This window comes from Antechinus flavipes, chromosome 1 (genome assembly GCF_016432865.1).
Source record: "Antechinus flavipes isolate AdamAnt ecotype Samford, QLD, Australia chromosome 1, AdamAnt_v2, whole genome shotgun sequence".
NCBI classification, from domain to species: Eukaryota; Metazoa; Chordata; class Mammalia; order Dasyuromorphia; family Dasyuridae; genus Antechinus; species Antechinus flavipes.
Window position 1 is genome coordinate 377065885 of NC_067398.1, and position 22119 is coordinate 377088003.

General features: G+C 38.7%; 1 protein-coding gene across 44 annotated transcripts in view; it reads left to right on the top strand.

The window, feature by feature from the left end:
- CELF4 (CUGBP Elav-like family member 4) overlaps positions 1 to 16008 on the top strand; it is a 554778-nt gene extending 538770 nt beyond the window's left edge. For 18 of the 44 annotated variants that reach the window (XM_051969706.1, XM_051969716.1, XM_051969725.1 and 15 more), the window contains one exon: positions 13619 to 16008. In XM_051969706.1, the coding sequence (XP_051825666.1) occupies positions 13619 to 13645 (27 nt within the window). In that variant the 3' untranslated portion in view covers positions 13646 to 16008. The other 26 variants (XM_051969694.1, XM_051969719.1, XM_051969709.1 and 23 more) reach the window with 12 other exon arrangements.
- The last annotated feature ends 6111 nt before the right edge of the window (positions 16009 to 22119 follow it).

Here is a 22119-nt window from a genome sequence, read left to right on the forward strand (position 1 = left end):
GCCGCTGCCCGCCGCCGTCTGCTCCTCCGGACCTACCTCATAGCTTTTCCGGGACCCGCCGACCCTGGTCCTCCCATGCCGTCCTGTGCTGTGACCTCCTCCACCCCGCGTGCCACTGGGCGCGAGGTGGCAGGACGGGACATGAACTTTCCCCTTGCTGAGGGCGGCTTGGGAAGTCAGGAAGGAGAAGGGGAAAGGGGCAGTCGAGCCGGCCAGAAGGAGCCCAGGCAATTGGGGAAGTCTGCCCTTCGTCTTAGAATAAGCAATCCCCCAGAGGGGAGACTGGGCCCTGGCTCAAGTTGTCGGGGTAGGGTATTGGATCCCAGGTAAATTGATCATCTCCTCCCTCCCTAATTTCCGTCTATGACTTCAGGCTCATTCTGTCCTCTCCCGGGTTTCTAAGTCTGTCCAGCCCAAAGGAGGAGTCCTTTCCTTTCCCCTTCTGAGCCTGAGTGAGGCTGAGACCTAATAGAGGACCATTCACAGGTGGGCAAGAGAGATACCTAAGGGAGACCTGCGGGGTCACCTGAACGGAGAGGAGCTGTCAGGCAGCAGAATGGGCTCGAAGCACCACTGCTTGGGGATGTGGGAAGAGAGCTAGAGACAAACAGCAAGACAGCAGACCAGAGTAGAGCATTTGGGGGATAGAGAAGGCAAACACTGATTTGTCCAGATGAAAGATTTTAGTCAGAGAATGGGGGTTTCAAATCCTACTCTGCTACTTACTGTGTGACCTTAGTGGAGCACTTTACATCCTCCATTCAGTTTCCTCATCTTTATAAAGAGGAGATTGGACTAGATTATCCCTAAGGGTTTTTCCAGTTCTAAATTATTGTTCCAATAGAATATAGACTTCTAGAGAGCTGGAGCAATTCTGTTCTTGCTTTTGTATTGTCAGTACCTAGCATATAGTAGGCACTTAAGGGTTTGTTGAACACAATCAGATGATCCTGTGATCAGACTTCTGGCAAGAGTTCAATCCTACTGGAACTCTTAAGGATAGCTGCCACTAGGGTACTGATCATTCTAACAAACTTGATTAGGATTTCCCAGTTCAGAGCCCATTATTAGAAGCACAGGTGATACTTGTAGTAAGAATATTGAAAGTGAAGTATGCTGCCCCTAGAGTTAGGAAGACCTAAGTTCAAATAGGTCTCAGACACTTCCCACCTGTGCAATACTGAACAAGTCACTTAGCCCTGTTTACCTCAGTTTCCTTATCTGTAAAATGAGCATGGAGAAGAAAATGACAAACCACTCCAATAGCTCCGCCAAGAAAATCCCAAATGGAGTCATGAAGGTTTGGACACACCTAAAGGACAAAATGACAATTTTTTCTTCAATAAGTCAAGAATATATAATGCCATTTTAAGAATTCTATTTAAAACAGCAGTTTTGGCTTTTGGATGTAATATCTTTCAAGTATCTGGAAAAGTAATTTTTATATAATGCCTCATTCCCCAAAGATGCTTAATAAATAAGGTGTCTCACTTTCCTTAGAATGAGGAGGATCCTTTTTGAAACATAAATGAGATAACTTTAGGACACTTGAAAGGAATCCATATTTTACACTGAGTAATAAGCTGGTGGAATTTATCATCACCAAGAGGCATTTCAATTTATACTGGAAATCTAAATAAATCTATAAAAGTTGTGGACAAAGTGACAATTGTCAGTCATAAATAAATCTTTTTAGGTTCCATCATAGATAACCACCAGACCCTTGGGGCCTTTGTTAGCAACAGAACAATGCCATGTATAGTATATGGTTTTGACCCATAGCATCACAGAACCATAACAATTAAAGAGTTGAAGAGAGAAACTAATCCAACCTCCTTCCCAATCACAGGAATGCCTCCTGACAAGTGGTAACTTAGCATCTATTTGAACACTTCTAGTGAGGAGAAATTCACCATTTTACAAGGCAGCCAGTTTAAGCAATGCATTCATTGTGGTAATTCCTTCTGTGGAAAAAAGGATTGGAATTTGTGGCCTTCGCTTCATTCTTCTTAGGCAGCTCTTTTTATAGATGAGTAAACTGAAGCAAATAGAAAATTGCCCTAGTCACACAGCAAGTAAATGTCTAGGGCAGGATTTGAACTCAGTTTTTCCAGACTCTAGGGCCAACACACTGTTCTCTGTGCCAGTTAACTGCCTCTCTAACAATACAGGCTTGGGCAAGCAGGTAGCCATTTCTCTAGATCTCAATTTTCTTATTCTAATCAATTCAGTAAACTTAAGTCTATACTAGGTAGTGTGTTAAGGAACAGAGCCTTTCTTTTAAACTGATTCTGAGATTTCATCTATGTAAGGAACTTCCTCCAAGCATATCGATCAGAAATTATTCTACCTGGATTGAAATGTGGAATGACTTGTCCAGGGTCACACAGCCTATATGTATCAGAGACGGGACTTGAACCCAGGTCTTGCTGACTCTGAGCTAGCTTTCTACAGACTGTTTTAAGACTGCCTCTCCTCCAGTCAATCAATCAATAGACAACTTTTTATTAAACACCTATATATGCTGAGCACTGGGCTAGAAGCTAAGGATACAAAGCTAAAAATGAAACAATTTCTGCCACCAGGGAGCTTACATTCAACCAGAGGAGGCAACATAAACATAAAGAAGTCGACATGCAGAATAAATACAGAAGGTGAGGCTTTTAGGAAGGGATCAGTAAAGATTTGGAGTAAAAGATGATACTTGTGGTACATTTTGAAGGATGTGAGAGACTCCATGAGGTAAAAATAAGGAAAGAAATTCTTTACACATGTAGGGGATGGACAAAGAAAAGACTGGAACATAGAGTATGAAAAGGGTGTAAAGGATAATGAGGTTTGAAAGATAGAGTGATTGAGGCCAAGTTTAAAGGGTTTTAAAAGCCAAATGGAGGAGGTTTGTTTTGTTTATGTTTTTTATCCTAGAAGCAATAGGGAGCCATTGGGGTTTATTAATCAAGGGAATGACATGAACAAACTTATACTCAAAGAAAATTATTTTGGGACCTAGATGAGAAGGAAGATGAATGGATAGAAGTAGGAAGAGATTTGAGGCAAAAAGACCAAGGAGGCCATTACAATAGTCCAGACTAACCCTAATTTAAGAGCCTGAATTAAGATGTTACTAAAATGAGCAAAGAAAAAGGACTGGACATGAGAGAGCTGTTGTGGAGGTGGAGATAGTAAAATTTGGCAACTGGTCATGGAGACTGGAAGAATGATAGTCCTTATTAGAAATACAGGTAAAGAGAAGGAATTTGGAGAAATATTAATGAGTTTTGTTTTGAACATGTTGAATTTGGGATGGCTCCAGGTTATTCAATAGACAGTTGACAATTCAGTATCTGAGCTCAGGAGAGATTGGGACTGGATATAAATAAAGATCCATGACTCATTTGCATAGAGATGATTGTGATGATAATGACAGTCCTGAGGGAGAAAAGAGCTTAGACAAAGCTTTGGAATATGTGTATAGTTAGGAGGCATAATACAAATGGTAAGCCAGCAAAGTAGACTGAGACAAGGAATCAGAGAAGTAGAAGGAGATCCAGGAGGAGAGAGTATTCCTCAGTGTCAACAAAGCAGAGAGGTCAAGAATTAGTATTGAGAAAAGACTCTGAATTTGGGCAGTTAAGAAACTGTTGGAAATTTGGAAAGGACAGTTTCCAAATGATATCAGAAGCTGAATTGCATAGGGTTGAAGACTGAGTGAAAGGAGACTACATAAGGCAGTACAGCTTTTTCTAGAAGTTTGAAAAAGGGAAATCCGCTTTTTGAAGGATTTGAAGAGATAGCATGGTCTCATGAAGATTATTGCCCTCAAGAAGCTATTTCTGCTAGCAGGCAACAGAGGGGAAAGCCCTCTGTTCACCAAGCTGAGGTGGATTTACATCTGTTTTGGTTTGGATCTTGGGCTAATCACTTAATCTTTCTGAGATTCAAATTCCCTATATGCAAAACAGAACATACTTATGGAAAAGACTTCATAAATTCCAAAATATCATATAAATAGGGGTTTCATATCAAATGAAGGAGTTTGAGTAGATGGTTTTCCAGGTTCTTTCCAGCGCTAAATCCATGCTCTAAATCCTGATCCAAATCTTTTCCCTTTTTAAAGTTTAACATGTACAGGCATACCTCAGAGATATTGTGGATTCAGTTCCAGACCATCACAATAAAACAAGTCACAATTTTTTTGGTTTCCCAGTACATAAAAATGTTATATTTATATTGTAGTCTATTAAGTATGCAAAAGTAATATATCTAAAACAACAATATACATATCTTAATTAAAAAGTACTTTATTGCAAAAAAAAAAGCTAATCATGATCCAAGCCTTTTAGTCTTTTGCCTGGATGTTGATAGCTACTTGACTGATCAGGATAGTAATTGCTAAATGTTGAAGTGATTGTGGCAATTTCTCAAAATAGAATATACCCAGTTTGCTAAATAGCTTGACTCTTCCTTTCACTTGAACACTTAGAGACCATGGTAGGGTATTCAGTTGATCTGATTTCATTTTTGTTCTCAAGGAAGAGCAAGAGAACATGGGGAGGAGGGGGGACAGAGAGCCTATCAGAACACATCCAGATAGACAGAGGTCAGAACACATAAAACATTTAATAATTAAGTTTGCCATATTATATGGATGCAGTTCATCATACCCCACAACAATTACAATAGTAACATCAAAGATCATTGATCATAGATTATCAAAACAGATAAAACAATAGTGAAAAAGTTTGAAATATTTTAAGGATTATCAAAATGTGACACAGAAACATGATGTGAGCACATGCTGTTGGAAAAATGGCACTGATATACTTGCTCAGCAGAGTTGCCACAAACCTTCAATTTGTATAAAATACAATATCTGGGAAATACAATAAAGTGAAGCACAATAAAATGAGGTATGCCTGCAAATGCTTATGAGAAATAATATGCATATTTCAGTGGGATAGTACAGTTATTTACCAATTATTTCTCATGTCTCCCCATCCTTGAAAAGATTCCCAATCCGCTGAGGTAAATATACCGCTGGTTATGAGCCACTGGTCTAGTATGGGTATGGCCCCAACTAACAAGTTAACTATTTCTTGAGTGACGATTACTTACATTTTCAGCTGTTTTATACAGAGCAGAGATGGTGTACACATTCAGCCCAATGAATTATCATACCCTTCCTAGCTCAGGTTAGCTACCTTACCCATTATTTTAGTTTATTATTGGCATTGGGAAGTCAGCCTTGACTATGAGTGAATAGAAAGACTGAATTCCTTAGTGGCAAGGTCTGAAAGAGAGATATAAAGTTTCTAGTGGAAGAGTCCTGGAAGAGAGAGAGAGAGAATTTCTAGCAGAGAAATCCTGACAGAGAGGTATAAGGAAATAGGTGAGAGTTAAGAAAGGGTAACGCTGAAAGAGAATATCATTTCAACAGGCAGAGGTTACTGCTATACCAGGGATGGCATATTAGGTCTTCTACAAGGACTGAGCCCCAAGTTGGCTCTTTTTATAATAGAAGCCTTGGCTACAAGCTGGGTTTGCTCTTGATGGGGGCTGGATTTCAGCTTGAACTGGAATTTGAACAGAATTGAATGAGTCTTTCTTGATTAATCTTTATTTCAATAGGGTTGGCATTCTCCAGCTCCAGACTCAACTAGCCCCACCTAGATAAACTTTTATTTTGATTACCTGTGGGGGTTCTCACAGAAGCAGGATTCAAGGAGAATTTCTTCTTCAAGGAGCTTCTCAAGTGCTCTATCTCATGGCTCATTCCCAAAGTCAGAGAGAGAGAAAGAGAAAGAGTTTAGGGGCTCCCCTTGTCACTTTCACTAGTCAGGGGAAGTCCATCTTCACAACTCAACTAGGATTTGAAATGGGTTGGATTCTGGGCTCTGAATTCTAGCAGGGTTAAATTGAAGCCAGTTTATACTGAACTGGGTTCTGTATTCTAGGTGAATAGTCAGAGTATGGGGATGGGTTCCTGACTTATCAGAGTTCTGGTTTGGGATTTTTGTTAGGCTAGGTTCAGGGCTCTATATTCTGCTTGATGGACTCTTGGTATCAGGCTCCTATTAGGCTCTATTCTGCTTGGATCCTCTAAGTCTACAATGGCTGGTAGTTCCTACAGTTAGGGCCACAATAGCCACAGATGCTTTACAGTAGCCTGTGGATTGCAATTTCCCAGGACTTCCTCATCAATCTGAGTTGGATTCCTATCCTACCTATTGGCAAAAGGAATTTCTCAAATTTTCTTCCAGCTCAGGGACTCTGATACTAAGAGATGGAGACCAACAGCAATAGGACATTTGCAGAAACAATGAGGGGCAAAGGGACAGAGAGAGATAAAGAAAGCAGAGAATAAAAGTGGTGCCCTACTTGATGACTCATTAACTATCATGACTATTTAGCATTGACTCCTGGGGGAGAAATACATATTGAGAGTGAGAGTAAGGGAATGTGTGTCTGGATAAGTAAAGAAAGAGGAGGAAAAGATGCAGACAGAATGAGCACATTGTGTGACTGTAACTGTTTATGAGTGTATGTTTGTCTCTTCTATGTGTGTATCTATGTCCTTTCCAGCTCTAAATCCTGTGACAGAATATATAAAGTTAAGTGTCTGTGAGTGTTTTTGTCTGGGTTCCTGTTTGCACATGTGCTCACCATCAGAGGCTCCAGCTAAGCTGTTAGAAGGAGGTTATTCATCATTTCTTATTCAAACTCATAATATACTTCCCAGTAACTATCAAGTCCTGTAGGAGGAGCCTATCCTTAATCCCAGGGACTATCATACCCGAATTCATTGCTATTCAAAGTGGAAATTGATTCCCAAAGTTGTTTTCTCCCATTCTTTCCCTTTTGAACAGGTTTAATTTACATAAGAGCTGGGAAAGGAGGTAGCTGCAGATGGGCAAAATAGCATAGATTGGAATTCTTTTGACAGTTGGGATTTTGTGGAGAGATAATCAGTGTTAGTAAGGTCAGTGGGAGAGGGCTGGTTATTAATGACTTGGGGACCTGTAAGCATTTACTGAGAATAAGGTTATATGATGATGGACCAGGCCATGGAAGGGAGACCTAAAAAAGAATTGTCTCAGGCCTTCCACAAGTTCAAAAGACAGCAAACTTCCTCTCCCATCTCTGTCATGGCTGGTGTCACTTCAAGCTACTATGAAATTTAATTGGCATCTCTTAAGAAAAAAGCAAAACTACAAATTTAAATCTGTTATATAACAGTAACTTAAGAGTAACTGACTGTTGGTTTATCTACTGTTAAAGAAACAGTGTGAGGAGGGACAGAAAGTCCTTAGAGACTAAGAATTGAGGATAAGACAGGAGTACTTTCTGAGGGGTAAACTAAGAACCTGGAGGGAAAGGAGAAAAACACGAAGGGAAAAAAATCCTAATAATGACTATGAGCTACACAAAACAGGAATGATAAAATGCATAAAGAAGTGCTAAGATTTAGACATAAGATTAGGCAAGTCTGTTCAGATGAAGAAACCCAGAGATGAAATTCAATTCCTATCCCACATCCTCCAGACTGGAAGAGAGCCTGGAAAATGGAAGGACTGGGGGAAAGGCATAGTAAAAGACTTGGGGAAGGTGATCGAAGCAGAGTGCTCAGGTCTACAGCAGAGTCATTTAAACTGAAACATACAGTCTAATCCCAGTGTTACATTATGGGGCTTTATTCCCAACCTTCTGCAGATCCTCTTAATCCTGTGCACTAGCCATATCTATCTTTGGCCTCCCATTGCCCAATACAGCATGGTATCTTATACCAAGGCAATTCTGTGCTCTGGGCAACATTTTAAAATTGGGCTCCCTTTTACTATAACACATGCAATTTGACTTATGCCTCTGTGTCATGAATCATAATATCATGGTTTTAAAAATATGTGAATTTATCAAGTCATATTAGAATGTGTACCTTGTACCTCTTCAGGAATGTGCTTACTCTGCCTCCCTAGGTCTTTAGTACAATATTCTCTGAAGGTCAGCACATACAACATTGCCTGTTTCATACACCATTCCCCCCACCAAGAGTCATCTCCAACTCAGCCAGATATAAGGCCCTAGGAAACACAGCCCTGGTGAAAGAGAGTACAGACTTTAAAATATTACAGTCGATTTTCTTTAGGGCAAAGACTGGTTCCTTTCAGGTCCCATCTCTCTGTGAATTCCCTTGTAACTCCAAGTAATATGCATATATAGGCTATACTTATATTCACATGCTCCTGAATATGTCAATACCACACTTTCAAAACATCTAGAGAGGAGGAAGAATCTTGCCAGGTGTCTGTGCAAGAATTTTGTACTAAAAGAAGTCTTAGAAATAAAGTATGTATAAAAATATATGTAGGAAAGAAAAGTTCTTTATCTTTCCAGCAATGTTACCAGCTTGTGGTGCTGTCAGTCAGCATCAAACTTGGACTAGGTACTGAATGAAAAACTCAACCAGTCAATAATAGGACTGGAAAATGTTGATTAAAAGCAAGAATGTTCCTGGCTGCAGCAGTCTATTTTTGTACTTAAGTCCCCCAAATAATAGAATGCATTATTACTACTTCTTTAACTCAGTATGTAGATAGCAGCTTTTATTCACAAATGTCTGCTGAACACCCACAATGGGCAAGCAATTGAAAATTGGAACCATACCCTATGGACTTGGGAGTGGGATTCTGAGCCTTGAAAATCATCTGTTGCTATGGGATGTGTTTGTGGATTCTTTTAACAATTCCCTTAATTTAACTTTAATTCATTTAAAATTTTTGAAGTGATTCTGTTTTATGGAATGTTTTCTGAGAGGAATCCTGGGCAGGGTGGGAAAATGGTCCTGAAATTGAGTCACCAACCATTGGTTATCCCTATGTTGAGGTTCACTTAGGGAGACAATGGGGCACTGAAATTAGAAGACCTGAGCTGAAATCCCATCTCTGATACTTACCACCTGTGTGACCTTGGCCAAGTCCTTTGATCTCCCTGGGCCTGTTTCCTCATCTATAAAAAAAGAGGTTGGGTTTAGGGTCTCAGGGCCCTTCAAAAGCTCTAGAACTAGGAAGCCAGTTCTGTAATATCTGGGAGATAATATAGGGGAGATCTGAAAACATGAGCTCTCAAGGGAGTAAGTGGTACCTCTATGATAATTCTGCCTATTTTATTACTGCTTCCTTCTCCCCTCTACCTACCCTAAGCCCCATTCAAGAGTCATCAAGCCAGACCTGGAATGTATGCTTACAGCAGCCACAGAGAAACTGGGGAAGGGAGGGAGAGGGTGGTGTTGGGGGAGAGAGAAAGAACCAAGGAGTGTAACAAATTGTTCATTGAGACCTGTGGTTGACAAAAAGGTGGTTTGCAGGGCTCTTTTGTATTTTTTCTGATCTCCTTGACAAACCACCGTGTATCTGCTTTCTTCTGCCCAAAGCATGAAATTGGTAGCAACACTGTGTGAGGTTCCTGCTACTGTTCACAATGTATCATGTGTCTGCATAAACAACCGTGTATGTGTCCGTCTCTCTCTGCTGGCTTCCTACATCCTTTACTTATGTTCATTTCTGTTCTCTCATGATTTGATTGCTGTTCTGCCATTAGAGCTTTTGGATTGATGCTGTGTTCTGGTGCTGTATATATAGATATTTTTTCCTTTTAATTTATTTTAATTTTTTCCCTATCTTCCTCCATCCAAACCCAATCCCACCTTCCCTAAGCCCTAACCCTACTCTTTCCCCTTGTCCTTCCTATCTTTTCCACTCTCTCTCAATCTCTCATTCTCCTCTCTTTTTCTTTCTCTCTTTCTCTTTCTCTCTTCCTCTCTCTCTCTTCTCTCTCTCTCTCCATATATATATATTATATATAAAAAAATCTTTTCTTCTTTTGTCATTCAATCAAATTCCAACAACCCAACCAGGGCCAGTCAAATCCACCACAGTCTCGCGCTGAGCTAGGAATAAAGTTCACGTAATCACATGAGAGTGGAGAATACAGTCCCCCATCCGTAAGTTCAAATCAACTCAAAGTTCACAGTGTGACATGATGGCGTCATGTAACAAGGCTAAGAATTGGTTGCATGACAATTGCCGTCAAGTTTCGTGGAGGTGCTGTGATTGGAGCATTTTTTTCTTGGATGTTGTACCCGTTGATGATTGGCCAGTCATGATCACACGTGCATTTCTTTGACTTTTGTGCTGCCACAACCTTTTTTGCTGTGCTCATTTTCGTTTTGTTCTTGGTGCTTGCAGTGGTTTTACTTTCTGTTGTTTGGTTTTTCTCGTTCAGCGTTTTTTTATGCTTCTCTAGATGTCACTTAGAGAAAAAAAATGAAACAAAAAAAGAACCAAAAATATTAAAATAAAGATGGATTCCAGAATTCTCAGACATGGGATCATTTAACTGTGCAAAACATTATTTTTTCTTAAAATGAGGAAAAAGTTTAAAAAATATTTATGCGTGGTTGATTTCCTTGCACTTGAAAATATTGTGATTTTATTTTTTTCTGGAGATTTGGGGGCCTTTTTCAATTGACACTTTCCTGGGCTTGGGTTTTTATTTTTTCCCCAGTTAGGCTATTTCAAATCTCACTCCAAAATGGAAAAAAAAAAAAAAAAAAAAAAACTACAGTAACAGAATAATTTAAAATAATACAAACAAAATGAACCAAAAAAAAAAAAAAAAAAAAAAAAAAGCTAGAGTACAAAGCCTGAGGCCTCTGAGTGAGTGCCCCTGTAATAATTATAAGGTTTGTATTGTAGCCACCAGTTTTGCTAAATTATTGGTTGGGAGTGGGTGGGGGTTGGAGTTCCGGGTGGGTTTTTTTGGTTGGTTTGGGGAAAAAATAGTCCTTACACAAAAGCAAAATGCATCTTTTTCTTTACAACTGAAAAAGGGTCCTTGACAAGTGTTTTTTAATTTTATTATTATTATTATTTTATTTGGTGTTGTAATTGTTTAGACTGCTGTGTACGGTTTGCTGTTTGTTGAATCAACAGTGTGAAAAACCTGCCAGCATGGATTGATATACGCATGACACTTCCCCCCATGGGGGCTTTGCAATTCTAACTTTCTTGATGTAATTAGTCACCCCTATGTATAAGTGAAAGCTGCTTGCTAGAATGAAGATGAGTTTCTTCTGCTAATATGCAATGATTAAGCATTCTTCTTAAATGGTGATTCTAGTCAGATCATGATTTTTCTTAAAAAAACAAAAACAAAACTCCCCCAAACTACTACTTTTCAGCTATTAAGAATTGTTTGAATTATTATCTCAGTTTGGTTATTAACTGTTTTAACTTCCTTTGCTTTTCCCTTCCCACTTCCTGAAACTCCTGAGTTTCTGCTAAATTCCCTTTCATATAAGAGAAAAATATGATTATGTCTATATAGATATCAATATATTCCATCTATATATACATATACATAAATATACACATGAATACACTATACACATATCTAGGTATACATATGTATACACAACCTTGCAAATAGCTATCTGCTTGGGAAAGGAATAATTGGTGGTTGGTGGGTAAAGATTCTGGAATGTTTCATTTCACTGGTATTATCTTTCTCCTCTTCTAGAGGGGTAAGGTAGGGGGTGGGTCACAAGAATTTGCTAGTTTGCCAGGTAATTGTATACATACTGTATCCTTAGTAACTTCTTCATAAAGAACAAGTTAAATGAAAGATTCAGAACCCATTTTTTCAATTCTTCTTTTTGATAATATCCTAGCAGAAGAACCCAAATCCAGTCCTTGGGGATATACCGGTGGTGTTTGGGAGGAACTGATGGATGAACACATTCTCACCACAACTCCACATCGACCACAATCACCTTACCCCACCGCTCCCCAATCTTTTTCTTACTCAGAAGCATAGGAACGAACTTCTTTTTATTTATCATGATCATGACTAATTGGCAACATGGGACTCCTTACTCTTCCCCTTCCTCCAAGAATGCCCCCTCCCCACTTCAGGGCAGGGTATCTTGTGATGTTTGCGCTTTTGATGCCATTTTCCCTGTTGTTCCTGTCTCAGCTTAATTGGCCTGGTTTTCTTCATTTTAGGGCAGGATGCTGAATGGGCTACATTAAAAAAAAACACAAACCTATATATATATACATATATATATAAATGAGAACTGTTGGATGACACCTTTGACATATCAGCCAATATCAATATCAATCAAGCTGAAGACTCCAGACACACTCTCTGACTGTAACATTTCTTCAAGAAAAGGATCGCGTCTATGGAGTTCAGAGGATACGTACTTGGGGAAAATATATATATATATATGACTTAAAGAAGTTGATGAAGAAGAAAAAAATAAACATAAACATACACAAAAGGAAATTAACTTTAAAAAATAAAACAAAAATAGACCAGAAAAGGAGGATGAAAGGCCAGAAATTGGGAAGAGATGCTGGTTATGGATCCACGGGCTTTTTCTGCCAATGGCGCCTCGTTGGGTGAGGCAGGCTGGATGCCAGCCATTGGGCAAGGCGGGGCATGATCCCCGGTTGTGGCCAAAATAGTGGCCATTGAGTATCTGTATCTGTCATTCCTTTAGCTATTTAGGGACCAAAGGACCAAACTTTTTATTGCAGATGTGTAGCTCTATGTCAAATAGAGGGGGAATGGGGAGGGGAGGGAACAAGTCTCCTTCCTGCCTCAGGGCTGTTCCCAAAGCAGCCAAGAGCAATTCAATGAAATATGTAATAAAAAAAAAAATACAAAAACAAGAACAAAAAAAAAAAAAACAAAAACAAAAACAAAACTCCCCCAAACTACTACTTTTCAGCTATTAAGAATTGTTTGAATTATTATCTCAGTTTGGTTATTAACTGTTTTAACTTCCTTTGCTTTTCCCTTCCCACTTCCTGAAACTCCTGAGTTTCTGCTAAATTCCCTTTCATATAAGAGAAAAATATGATTATGTCTATATAGATATCAATATATTCCATCTATATATACATATACATAAATATACACATGAATACACTATACACATATCTAGGTATACATATGTATACACAACCTTGCAAATAGCTATCTGCTTGGGAAAGGAATAATTGGTGGTTGGTGGGTAAAGATTCTGGAATGTTTCATTTCACTGGTATTATCTTTCTCCTCTTCTAGAGGGGTAAGGTAGGGGGTGGGTCACAAGAATTTGCTAGTTTGCCAGGTAATTGTATACATACTGTATCCTTAGTAACTTCTTCATAAAGAACAAGTTAAATGAAAGATTCAGAACCCATTTTTTCAATTCTTCTTTTTGATAATATCCTAGCAGAAGAACCCAAATCCAGTCCTTGGGGATATACCGGTGGTGTTTGGGAGGAACTGATGGATGAACACATTCTCACCACAACTCCACATCGACCACAATCACCTTACCCCACCGCTCCCCAATCTTTTTCTTACTCAGAAGCATAGGAACGAACTTCTTTTTATTTATCATGATCATGACTAATTGGCAACATGGGACTCCTTACTCTTCCCCCTTCCTCCAAGAATGCCCCCCTCCCCACTTCAGGGCAGGGTATCTTGTGATGTTTGCGCTTTTGATGCCATTTTCCCTGTTGTTCCTGTCTCAGCTTAATTGGCCTGGTTTTCTTCATTTTAGGGCAGGATGCTGAATGGGCTACATTAAAAAAAAAACACAAACCTATATATATATACATATATATATAAATGAGAACTGTTGGATGACACCTTTGACATATCAGCCAATATCAATATCAATCAAGCTGAAGACTCCAGACACACTCTCTGACTGTAACATTTCTTCAAGAAAAGGATCGCGTCTATGGAGTTCAGAGGATACGTACTTGGGGAAAATATATATATATATATGACTTAAAGAAGTTGATGAAGAAGAAAAAAATAAACATAAACATACACAAAAGGAAATTAACTTTAAAAAATAAAACAAAAATAGACCAGAAAAGGAGGATGAAAGGCCAGAAATTGGGAAGAGATGCTGGTTATGGATCCACGGGCTTTTTCTGCCAATGGCGCCTCGTTGGGTGAGGCAGGCTGGATGCCAGCCATTGGGCAAGGCGGGGCATGATCCCCGGTTGTGGCCAAAATAGTGGCCATTGAGTATCTGTATCTGTCATTCCTTTAGCTATTTAGGGACCAAAGGACCAAACTTTTTATTGCAGATGTGTAGCTCTATGTCAAATAGAGGGGGAATGGGGAGGGGAGGGAACAAGTCTCCTTCCTGCCTCAGGGCTGTTCCCAAAGCAGCCAAGAGCAATTCAATGAAATATGTAATAAAAAAAAAATACAAAAACAAGAACAAAAAAAAAAAAACAAAAACAAAAACAAAAAAAAAAAAAAAAGAAAAAATCTGCTTCAATGCTTTTAAACTGGCAAGATAATAGTTCTTTGATACTATGAGAGGCGCTTTGATGACCTTTATTCGAGTCTATAAACCTTTCCTATGGTTTTCTGTATCATATGTATGGATGGAGATTTTAAGACAAGCAAGATGGATATTTGGGGATAGCGGAATAAAAAAAAATCTATAAATATCTTTGAGATGGGAGGAAACCAAGTAAGGAAACAAAATAAGGGATATATACAAGGAAAGATAGTTGTTGTGAAAAGTCTGTAAATGCTTCTAACTCTTCCCCCACCCCTTTTAAAATCCTAATAGTTGTACAGAATTAAAAAAAAAAAAAGAAAAGTTTAAAATACCTATATAATAGAAGAAAAATTAGAGGAAAGAAAAAAAGCAAAAAAAAAAAAAAAAAAACTATAGAAGTTAGCATTCCTGCTAAAAATCCAAGATGTTGTAGAATTGTAACTTTTGTAGAGTTTAGACTGAGCATCAATCCCCCTTCTCTCTGCCGATCGCTGTTGGACATTATTTGCTGAGGGGGACCCTGGGCCACTCCTTTCCGAAACTGCGAGCATTCCAGCTTCGTCCAGCCGGAGAATTGAAAGCCACTCAGTTCTTGCTAATCTGATGGACAGATGGACAGAAGGATGGAGGCCGCCAGGTGGCATGGGGGAGGCGACGCAAGGAACTCCGGGTTGTCTCTGTCTCTGACCTCGTCCTCTCCTTGAATCCCACAGCTATAGACTAAACGCTTCGCTCCCCCAAGGAGCTGCTCTCTCCGCAAGCCCTAACCACCTTCTGCTTCAATAGCTTCCATGCTCGCTCTAGAGACTTTCAGGGCAAGGGAGAACTGGGAACTTTCATCTTAAAACGACACAAACAAAAACCTTAAAAACAAACAAAAAAAAAAAGAAAGAAAAAACACAATCTTTGAAGAATTTCTGAAACTGTTTACAAGGAATTTTGAAAAACAGGGATGTTTAAAATGATGCCGGCTCTGTTTTTCTGTAAATAAATTTGCATATTTTGTAGGACTTTTAATTGTAATGATAGAGAAAAAACAAGGAAAACTATTTAATGAAAGCACGATATTTATCTTTGGTAAATGACTTTAGAGCAGTTAAAGACATTGATTAAAAACTCAGAATCAGAAAAAAACACAATTATTTAAGAACATATATTTTAAAGTATATCATATTTATTATAATTTATTTTCACCTTTAGAAAGACTTGCTTTGGCATTCTGCCTTGACTCCTCCTTGCTTGAGTACAGGCCACCTGGTGTGGTAGGGGGAGTGGGAGCGTCTTTCCCAACTCCCCTTTTTTTTCTGTACTTTTTGGTTTAGAAGATCAAGTTTCTCTTACTCCTCTCAGGCCTCTTTCCTTTCTATTCATTTGGTTTGTTTGGTTTTTTGGTTAGATTTTTGTTTTTACTTTCCTCTCTCCTTTGGCTCCTCCTCTTTGGAAGTCCAGATGTAAAAACAAACAAAACAAAACAAAACAAACAAACAAAAAAAAAACAGCTGCAGTTTGATACAACTGCTCTTTTCACTCTCAATTCCCTAAAACTCCTTGTAACCTTCTGTAACTATTGGATGACGCTTTCTCCAGCTTAGCCCTAAATAAAGCACAGTTTAAAAAAATAAATAAAACAAAACAGGACCATTCTTTAGTGATCTCTTCCTCTCGTTCTCGATGGGCTGGTTTGGTCTGCCTCTTCCACCCCCTGGTATCTCCCACACCTCACTGTGTCCTCCATTGCCAATACCAAATGAAACATCTGGGACTCTTCCAGTGAGCTCCAGTTGTCCAGGACTATCTTTACATGGGAGCAAAGGAGTTGGTAATCTTCATGCCATCAAGGAAGAGAAACAACTCATCATCCACAAGTCTCCTCCATCGAGAATGGGTCAATCTGCCCTCAAATGCATAGCTATACAGTCCAAAAGAATAGAAGTGGGGGAGGGAGGATCAACAGGGCTACATCTCCAGAGCAATCTGTTTCCTGGGGGGTAGGGAGAGCCAGGTAAGGAATAGTGCCTGATTCCAATGGATGTACATCCACCAATTTCTCTAGTTATCTGCCAGTCCCTCATTAAGATATGTAGTACTTGTACCAGCCAATGAAAGCATTTAAGAGGAGAAAGATAACTGGTCCATAGAAATTTTGCATTTCCAAGTAGTCATTTGAGTGGAAAAAACTAGTTTTTGGTTAGACCAGAAGGGAGGAGGATGTGCAAGATGGAGTACTGAGGCAAAACTAGGCCAAAAAGAAATCTTCTCAGCTGTACTACTGTGAATAACACACACTTTGGGAAGAAAGGTCAGAGGAGCATTAAATGATAGCAGAAAAGAGTTTCCCACTGGAGGTAGAAAGGGCTTTGTAGTCTCAGAAATATCTGTAAAGATAGATGTACAATTTCCTTTGATGTCAGCCTTGTTGAAGGTAAGACCAGGTGATGGAGTTGCATTTGAATTTGGAGGGTCATGAGTAGCTAACCTATCCTAGGGTAGCCAGAACTTTTTCTTTTCTCCCTATTCCTCTCCCTTGGAGAAAAGATATATGAATGTAGAACTTCTTGGGCAGGCAACTTCCTAGGGGTAGGATTTCTTGAGTGGGTTGTCTCCAGTAGGCAGAACATCTTGGGGTGGAATTTCTTGAGTGGGTCCCTCCTAAACAGAATATGAAATTTCATACCCAGATTAACTCTGCTTTTTAATTTCTTTATGAAAAATGTTGTGGCCATACTCCATTATCTTGTGTGAAAACAGATGAGGCCATAACCTAGAGGATTTGAGCTAGACAGGTTTAAGTCTGGGATCACAAGTAACCCTTAGAAACGTACCTCTTGTCACTCCATAAGATTACATTTTACTCTCTTCCTCTCATCCTTACTCAGCTTTCACTTCTGAAGGACTCTCCTGACCCTCCATCATGATATTACTATGCCCTGATAATTTGGAAGGGGGGATATATTTAGATTATCAACCATATGATTAAGATCCTCTGTAAAGATCTAATGCTCCATCTTGGTTTGAAGGTGATCCTAAGTTCTCAAAGGTTATACCAAAAGGAGGCTGGCAAGTTTAATCAATTAAAGCTTTTTATGTGACTGATCATATGGTAATTGTGTAAGGACCAACTCTACTTGCCATTACAATGTTAGATACCAGGTGATAAATTTTGTTATTGTTATTTTTCAAGAAGAAAACACTATCAAGCTGTCAAAGATTTGTGGAAGTCCAAGTCATAAAATCACAGATCTTTGAAGAAATATTGAAGTATGTTGATGTTATTTTTCCTTAGCTATTTCATTCTGAATCAGAGAGCTATGTGCCAGGAATGAGACTCGAGATTTCCTAGATGAAGAAACACAAAGAAACGGGTCCACTGTTGGCTGGGTCCAGAGAAATCATTTTGTAGTTTTAGTAATAAAAATAGAATCTGGAAGTAGAATGTCAGCCTGGTGGGAGAAAACTTAATAGTACAGAATCTTGAGAGGGCTTTGTGCTAGGAACATGTCACATTGTCCTGATCAGTCATTTCATAACAACAACATTGATAAGTTATAATCAAATTTTATTATAAGATTGTAAAACCCTAATCACTTGGCCATAGGTCCAAAATACATCATTCCTATGGAACTAATTGCCCTTTGTAATATTATTTCATTTAACATATTTTCATGAAACCAGTGTACAACAGGAATCTGGATATGCCTGAAGGCTGTCAAAATAATAATATGACTATTTAACTATGATCATAATATTCATGGATACATAGATGTAAAGAGGAAAATATCATCTCGAGCAAGGTATAAAGAAATATCAATGCATAGGGACAAGAACCTGGTTTCTGATTAACTGAAATTATCTCTTTTTTCCTCAAAACCTATATTTATGCTTAAATTACTTTTTCCTTATATTAGGTCTATTCATAGCTCCCCTAGTTAAAGGCTTCCTAATTGGGCCTCCAAAAAAGTCCTTCAGTATGCCTTGTTCTCTTTATTTGGTTTGAAATAGAAAGAGAAAAACAGCTTCTTCCCATTTTCCCCATTCCCTTAAGACGGCGAAACAATCTGAATAAAATCAGATTTTTTTCACCTGAGAGCCAGACTTCTGAATTAATGAATGCTAGTCCTCTCTCCCCTTTTATAAGTCTCCTCCTTTCTAACTCATCATTAAACATGTATTTACTTAGATTCTTAAATTTATCATTCATGTCTGCTTCCAACAACTGCTCTACCTCTTCCTCCCCCCCAAACTAGGTTCTTAAGGGAATTGTCTTTTTCTTAATAAATATTTTAAATATTTTGAATAGTCATTAAAAAAGTGTTACCTTTTTTCCATTTTACCTGCCTTATTATGTATGGCATATGACTATAAAGTAATGAGATAACTAGTTGCTTTTTAGCAAACATTACCAACATTTACACTTTGTTAGTTCCTTCAAAGGAGTACTCTGGGAATGATATATATTCATTGCAATATTTCTGATGTTGCTCAAAACCTGTCTGGAGCTTTTCTTATAGACTGCTTTCAGAGACAGGTTACAAGCCACATAACACTAATTATTCTGATTAAAGGAATAATTGAGGCTCCTCCTTTTCTACCTTTGCCATTCTTCTAAAAAGCTCCAGTAGGGTCAGTGGAAATCGTGATGGAATTCCCCAAACTCACTTAACCAGATAAAAGATTAAAGAGGAGTGTTCAGCTAAAATTCTCCAAACAGATTAAATTAGTCTTTATTCCATTCTTCTCCCCAGTGTATTTCTTTAATAACTCAGGAAAAATGATTCATGTCCCAGTAGAAACAAACTTGTGCCTCATCTCACAGAATCCTGGGCTCTATCTCAGTAGACACATAGACAGATAGATGCACACACCCACACCTCTCATCTCTCTCTTTTGAAGACCCTAAATATCTTGAGGCTTATTCTATGTCCCTTTTCTCCCTAGAGACATTTTTGGATCATTGGACCTGCTGTTGTTTTCAGATACTCCCTAGCTATCTTACACATAGTTCCTCTGAGAATTAATTAATAGAAAGTAGACTCTTAGAGCTGGAAAGAAACTTGGAAATCATTTAGTAAAATGTCTTCATTTTATAGACAAGGAAAACAAGTCTCAGACCAGTAAATGACTTGCCTAAGAACCAACAGCAAAGTCTAACTTTATTCCGATTATTAGATTCCTAGTGCTAATATTAATATCTTTCACATATCACTTTACATATATTACATTTGATTCTCACAAGAACTCTACTAAAGCAGCATTAATGAAAGTATAATTGTTCCCATGCCTAGAGAGGTAAGATGAATTACCCAGAATCACAAGAGATGGGATTTAGACCCAGGCCTTCTGATTCTAAGCTCCATATTCTTTACACTAAACTCCCTCCATATAGGAAATAGGGCACACTGTTTGTCCCCCTGACCATAGCTCCTTTCAGATTGCTATTCCTAAAATACTGTCATGTTTTCTGTTGAAGAAACTTCAATGGCTCTTCATTGCCTGCAAGAAAAAGTCCAAACTCCTCTAATATTCAAAGGCCTTTGAAATATGGTCTTAACACAGCCAACCAATTTTATCTCTCACTCTTCCCTTATATGCACCCTGTTTCAGCCAGGCCAGCATCTATATTGTTCCTATGTTCACTAGTTCATCCCTTGATCTCTTTCTCACATCCCTATACATACACACTTTTCTCATACTCTTCCTCCAACTAGTAGGTCCTTCCTTTTCCTCTTTGCCTCTTTAAATCCTATTCAATTTTTCAGGCCCAGCTCAAGATAAGTGTCCTCCATGAACACTATCCTTCTTTTAAAAACACTTTTTGTATAGTTTTATTGTAGGAGAGAATGTCACTCACGTTGGCACTTAGTTGTCATATATGCACTTATGTATGGATTCACATTTTCCCCTGATATTTATTTCATTTGTCTTTCAACTATCCCATGAGCTCTGAATAGCAGAGACTGAATCTTCCACTTCTGTAACTCCTTACATGGGTTGTATAGGATAGACAAAGAGTAAAGATCCAACAGAATAACCACTAATAAGTATTTGTTTTGTATACAGTAGTTGGGCTTTCTCAGCTGTTGAGGATACATTGCTACATCCTGTCAGAATGAAACGACTCTTTCTTACTAAATAATAATTTTGCTTGCTAATAAGAAGGAATTATGGCACCTATAATCTCTACTGAAAAAATGGTGACAGGAAGGACCTTGAGAATCCAAACTTAGATACCAAAAGGAACTAGGATAGGAGCCGATGAGATCAGGAAGAGAAGAACACTAATCTTGAAGTCCTGAAATCAGCTACAGATGCCATTTAGAGGTTATGTATCCAGACCAGCTGAGGTATATTTTAGGATTCAATACCTTTGCCTTCTTTCTCAATACTTTGCTGCTTTCTAAAACTAATTTTATTTTCTTTTTATGGCTGTTGATAAAACCCCCTTGAAAAAGCCTTTGTCTTAAGTAGACTTAGGGGTGTCCCCTCTCCTAACTAGGAGAATCTGAGGGAATTGGAGTGCCTTAGGCCTGGCATAGTTTGGCGTAGCAGTAAAAAACCACAAGGAAGGCCTATGACCTTAACAGCTTTAGATGGTCAAGAAGAATTGAATTCAGTAGAAAGGAAACTAAAAAAGGAAAAAAAGAGTCACAGAGAGGATGACACAGGAGCCAATTCTAAAAGTCAATCTGTTTTTTGTTTATCTGTTTATTTACTCAAAAAACAAAAAACCCCAAACACCATGGAGTTTTAACTATCCCCCTCCTTCATCCCTCCTCTCCCATCCCCGAGGTATATGTTAACCCTTCCCCCCCCCCCTCACACACATTCCCCAAATACCCAATTCCTCTCTCAGGGACCTTATCACCCTCTAGGTTTAGAAGGATTTACCATGACAAACTCATTTAAAAATTGAAGACTGAATGGATCCCTTTTGGGGGAGGAAGGGAGGGCAGTAGCATAAGTGGGGGAAGGGAAAATTGGGGCTTGAAGGAAAAAAGAGGAGCCAGCTAAAAAGAATACTTCAAGAAAGGAAAACTACAATGGTGGAATTTTAGACACTTTAGAAAATTGCTGGTAGAGGCAGCAATGTTTGGGAGACAAGAGGACCTTCCTAGGACTACCCATGTCATACCATGTAGGTAGACAGCTGCCTACACCTTGAGTGAGAGCAATAAAAATAAAATGGATGAAAGAATAGCCCCACAAGGGCTTTGTTCCTGGCCTCCAGCTCTTCTACCCGGAAGAAGAAAGAAAAGATACATGAGATGAGGCCAGCAGCCTATCAGGTGAGTGGATTTCCCTTCATCCCCTTCTCTCATTTTCCCATCCCTCAGCCCCAAATCTTATCAGAGAGTTCTAGGAGAGGAGGGGGAGACTAGGGAGAAAGGAAAGGCATTTAGGTTTGTGCAATTTGAAGGTGAGAGAAATCTGAAGATCTAGATTAGCAGAATTCTGGGGCCTTCAGAAAGTTAAAATACCCTCTTTTTTTGAGTAATGTTGAACTAGTTTGCATTGATCTTAAGAATTTACTTCTCATTTCCCCTGCAGTTCAGTGTTCTAGGAAGAGCAGAGCTGACACAGCTCAAAAGTTTTATTAACCTTAGGTAGCTGTATAAAGGAAATATGAATAAATATTACATTTATTTAAATTTAATTTTTCTCCTTGTTAATAATAAAAGCCAAGCTGGGGCTAAGGGGTTTTTTGCCTTCTCCTTTCCCCTTACACTTGCTGCAGTTTCTGAGCCAGGGAATTATTT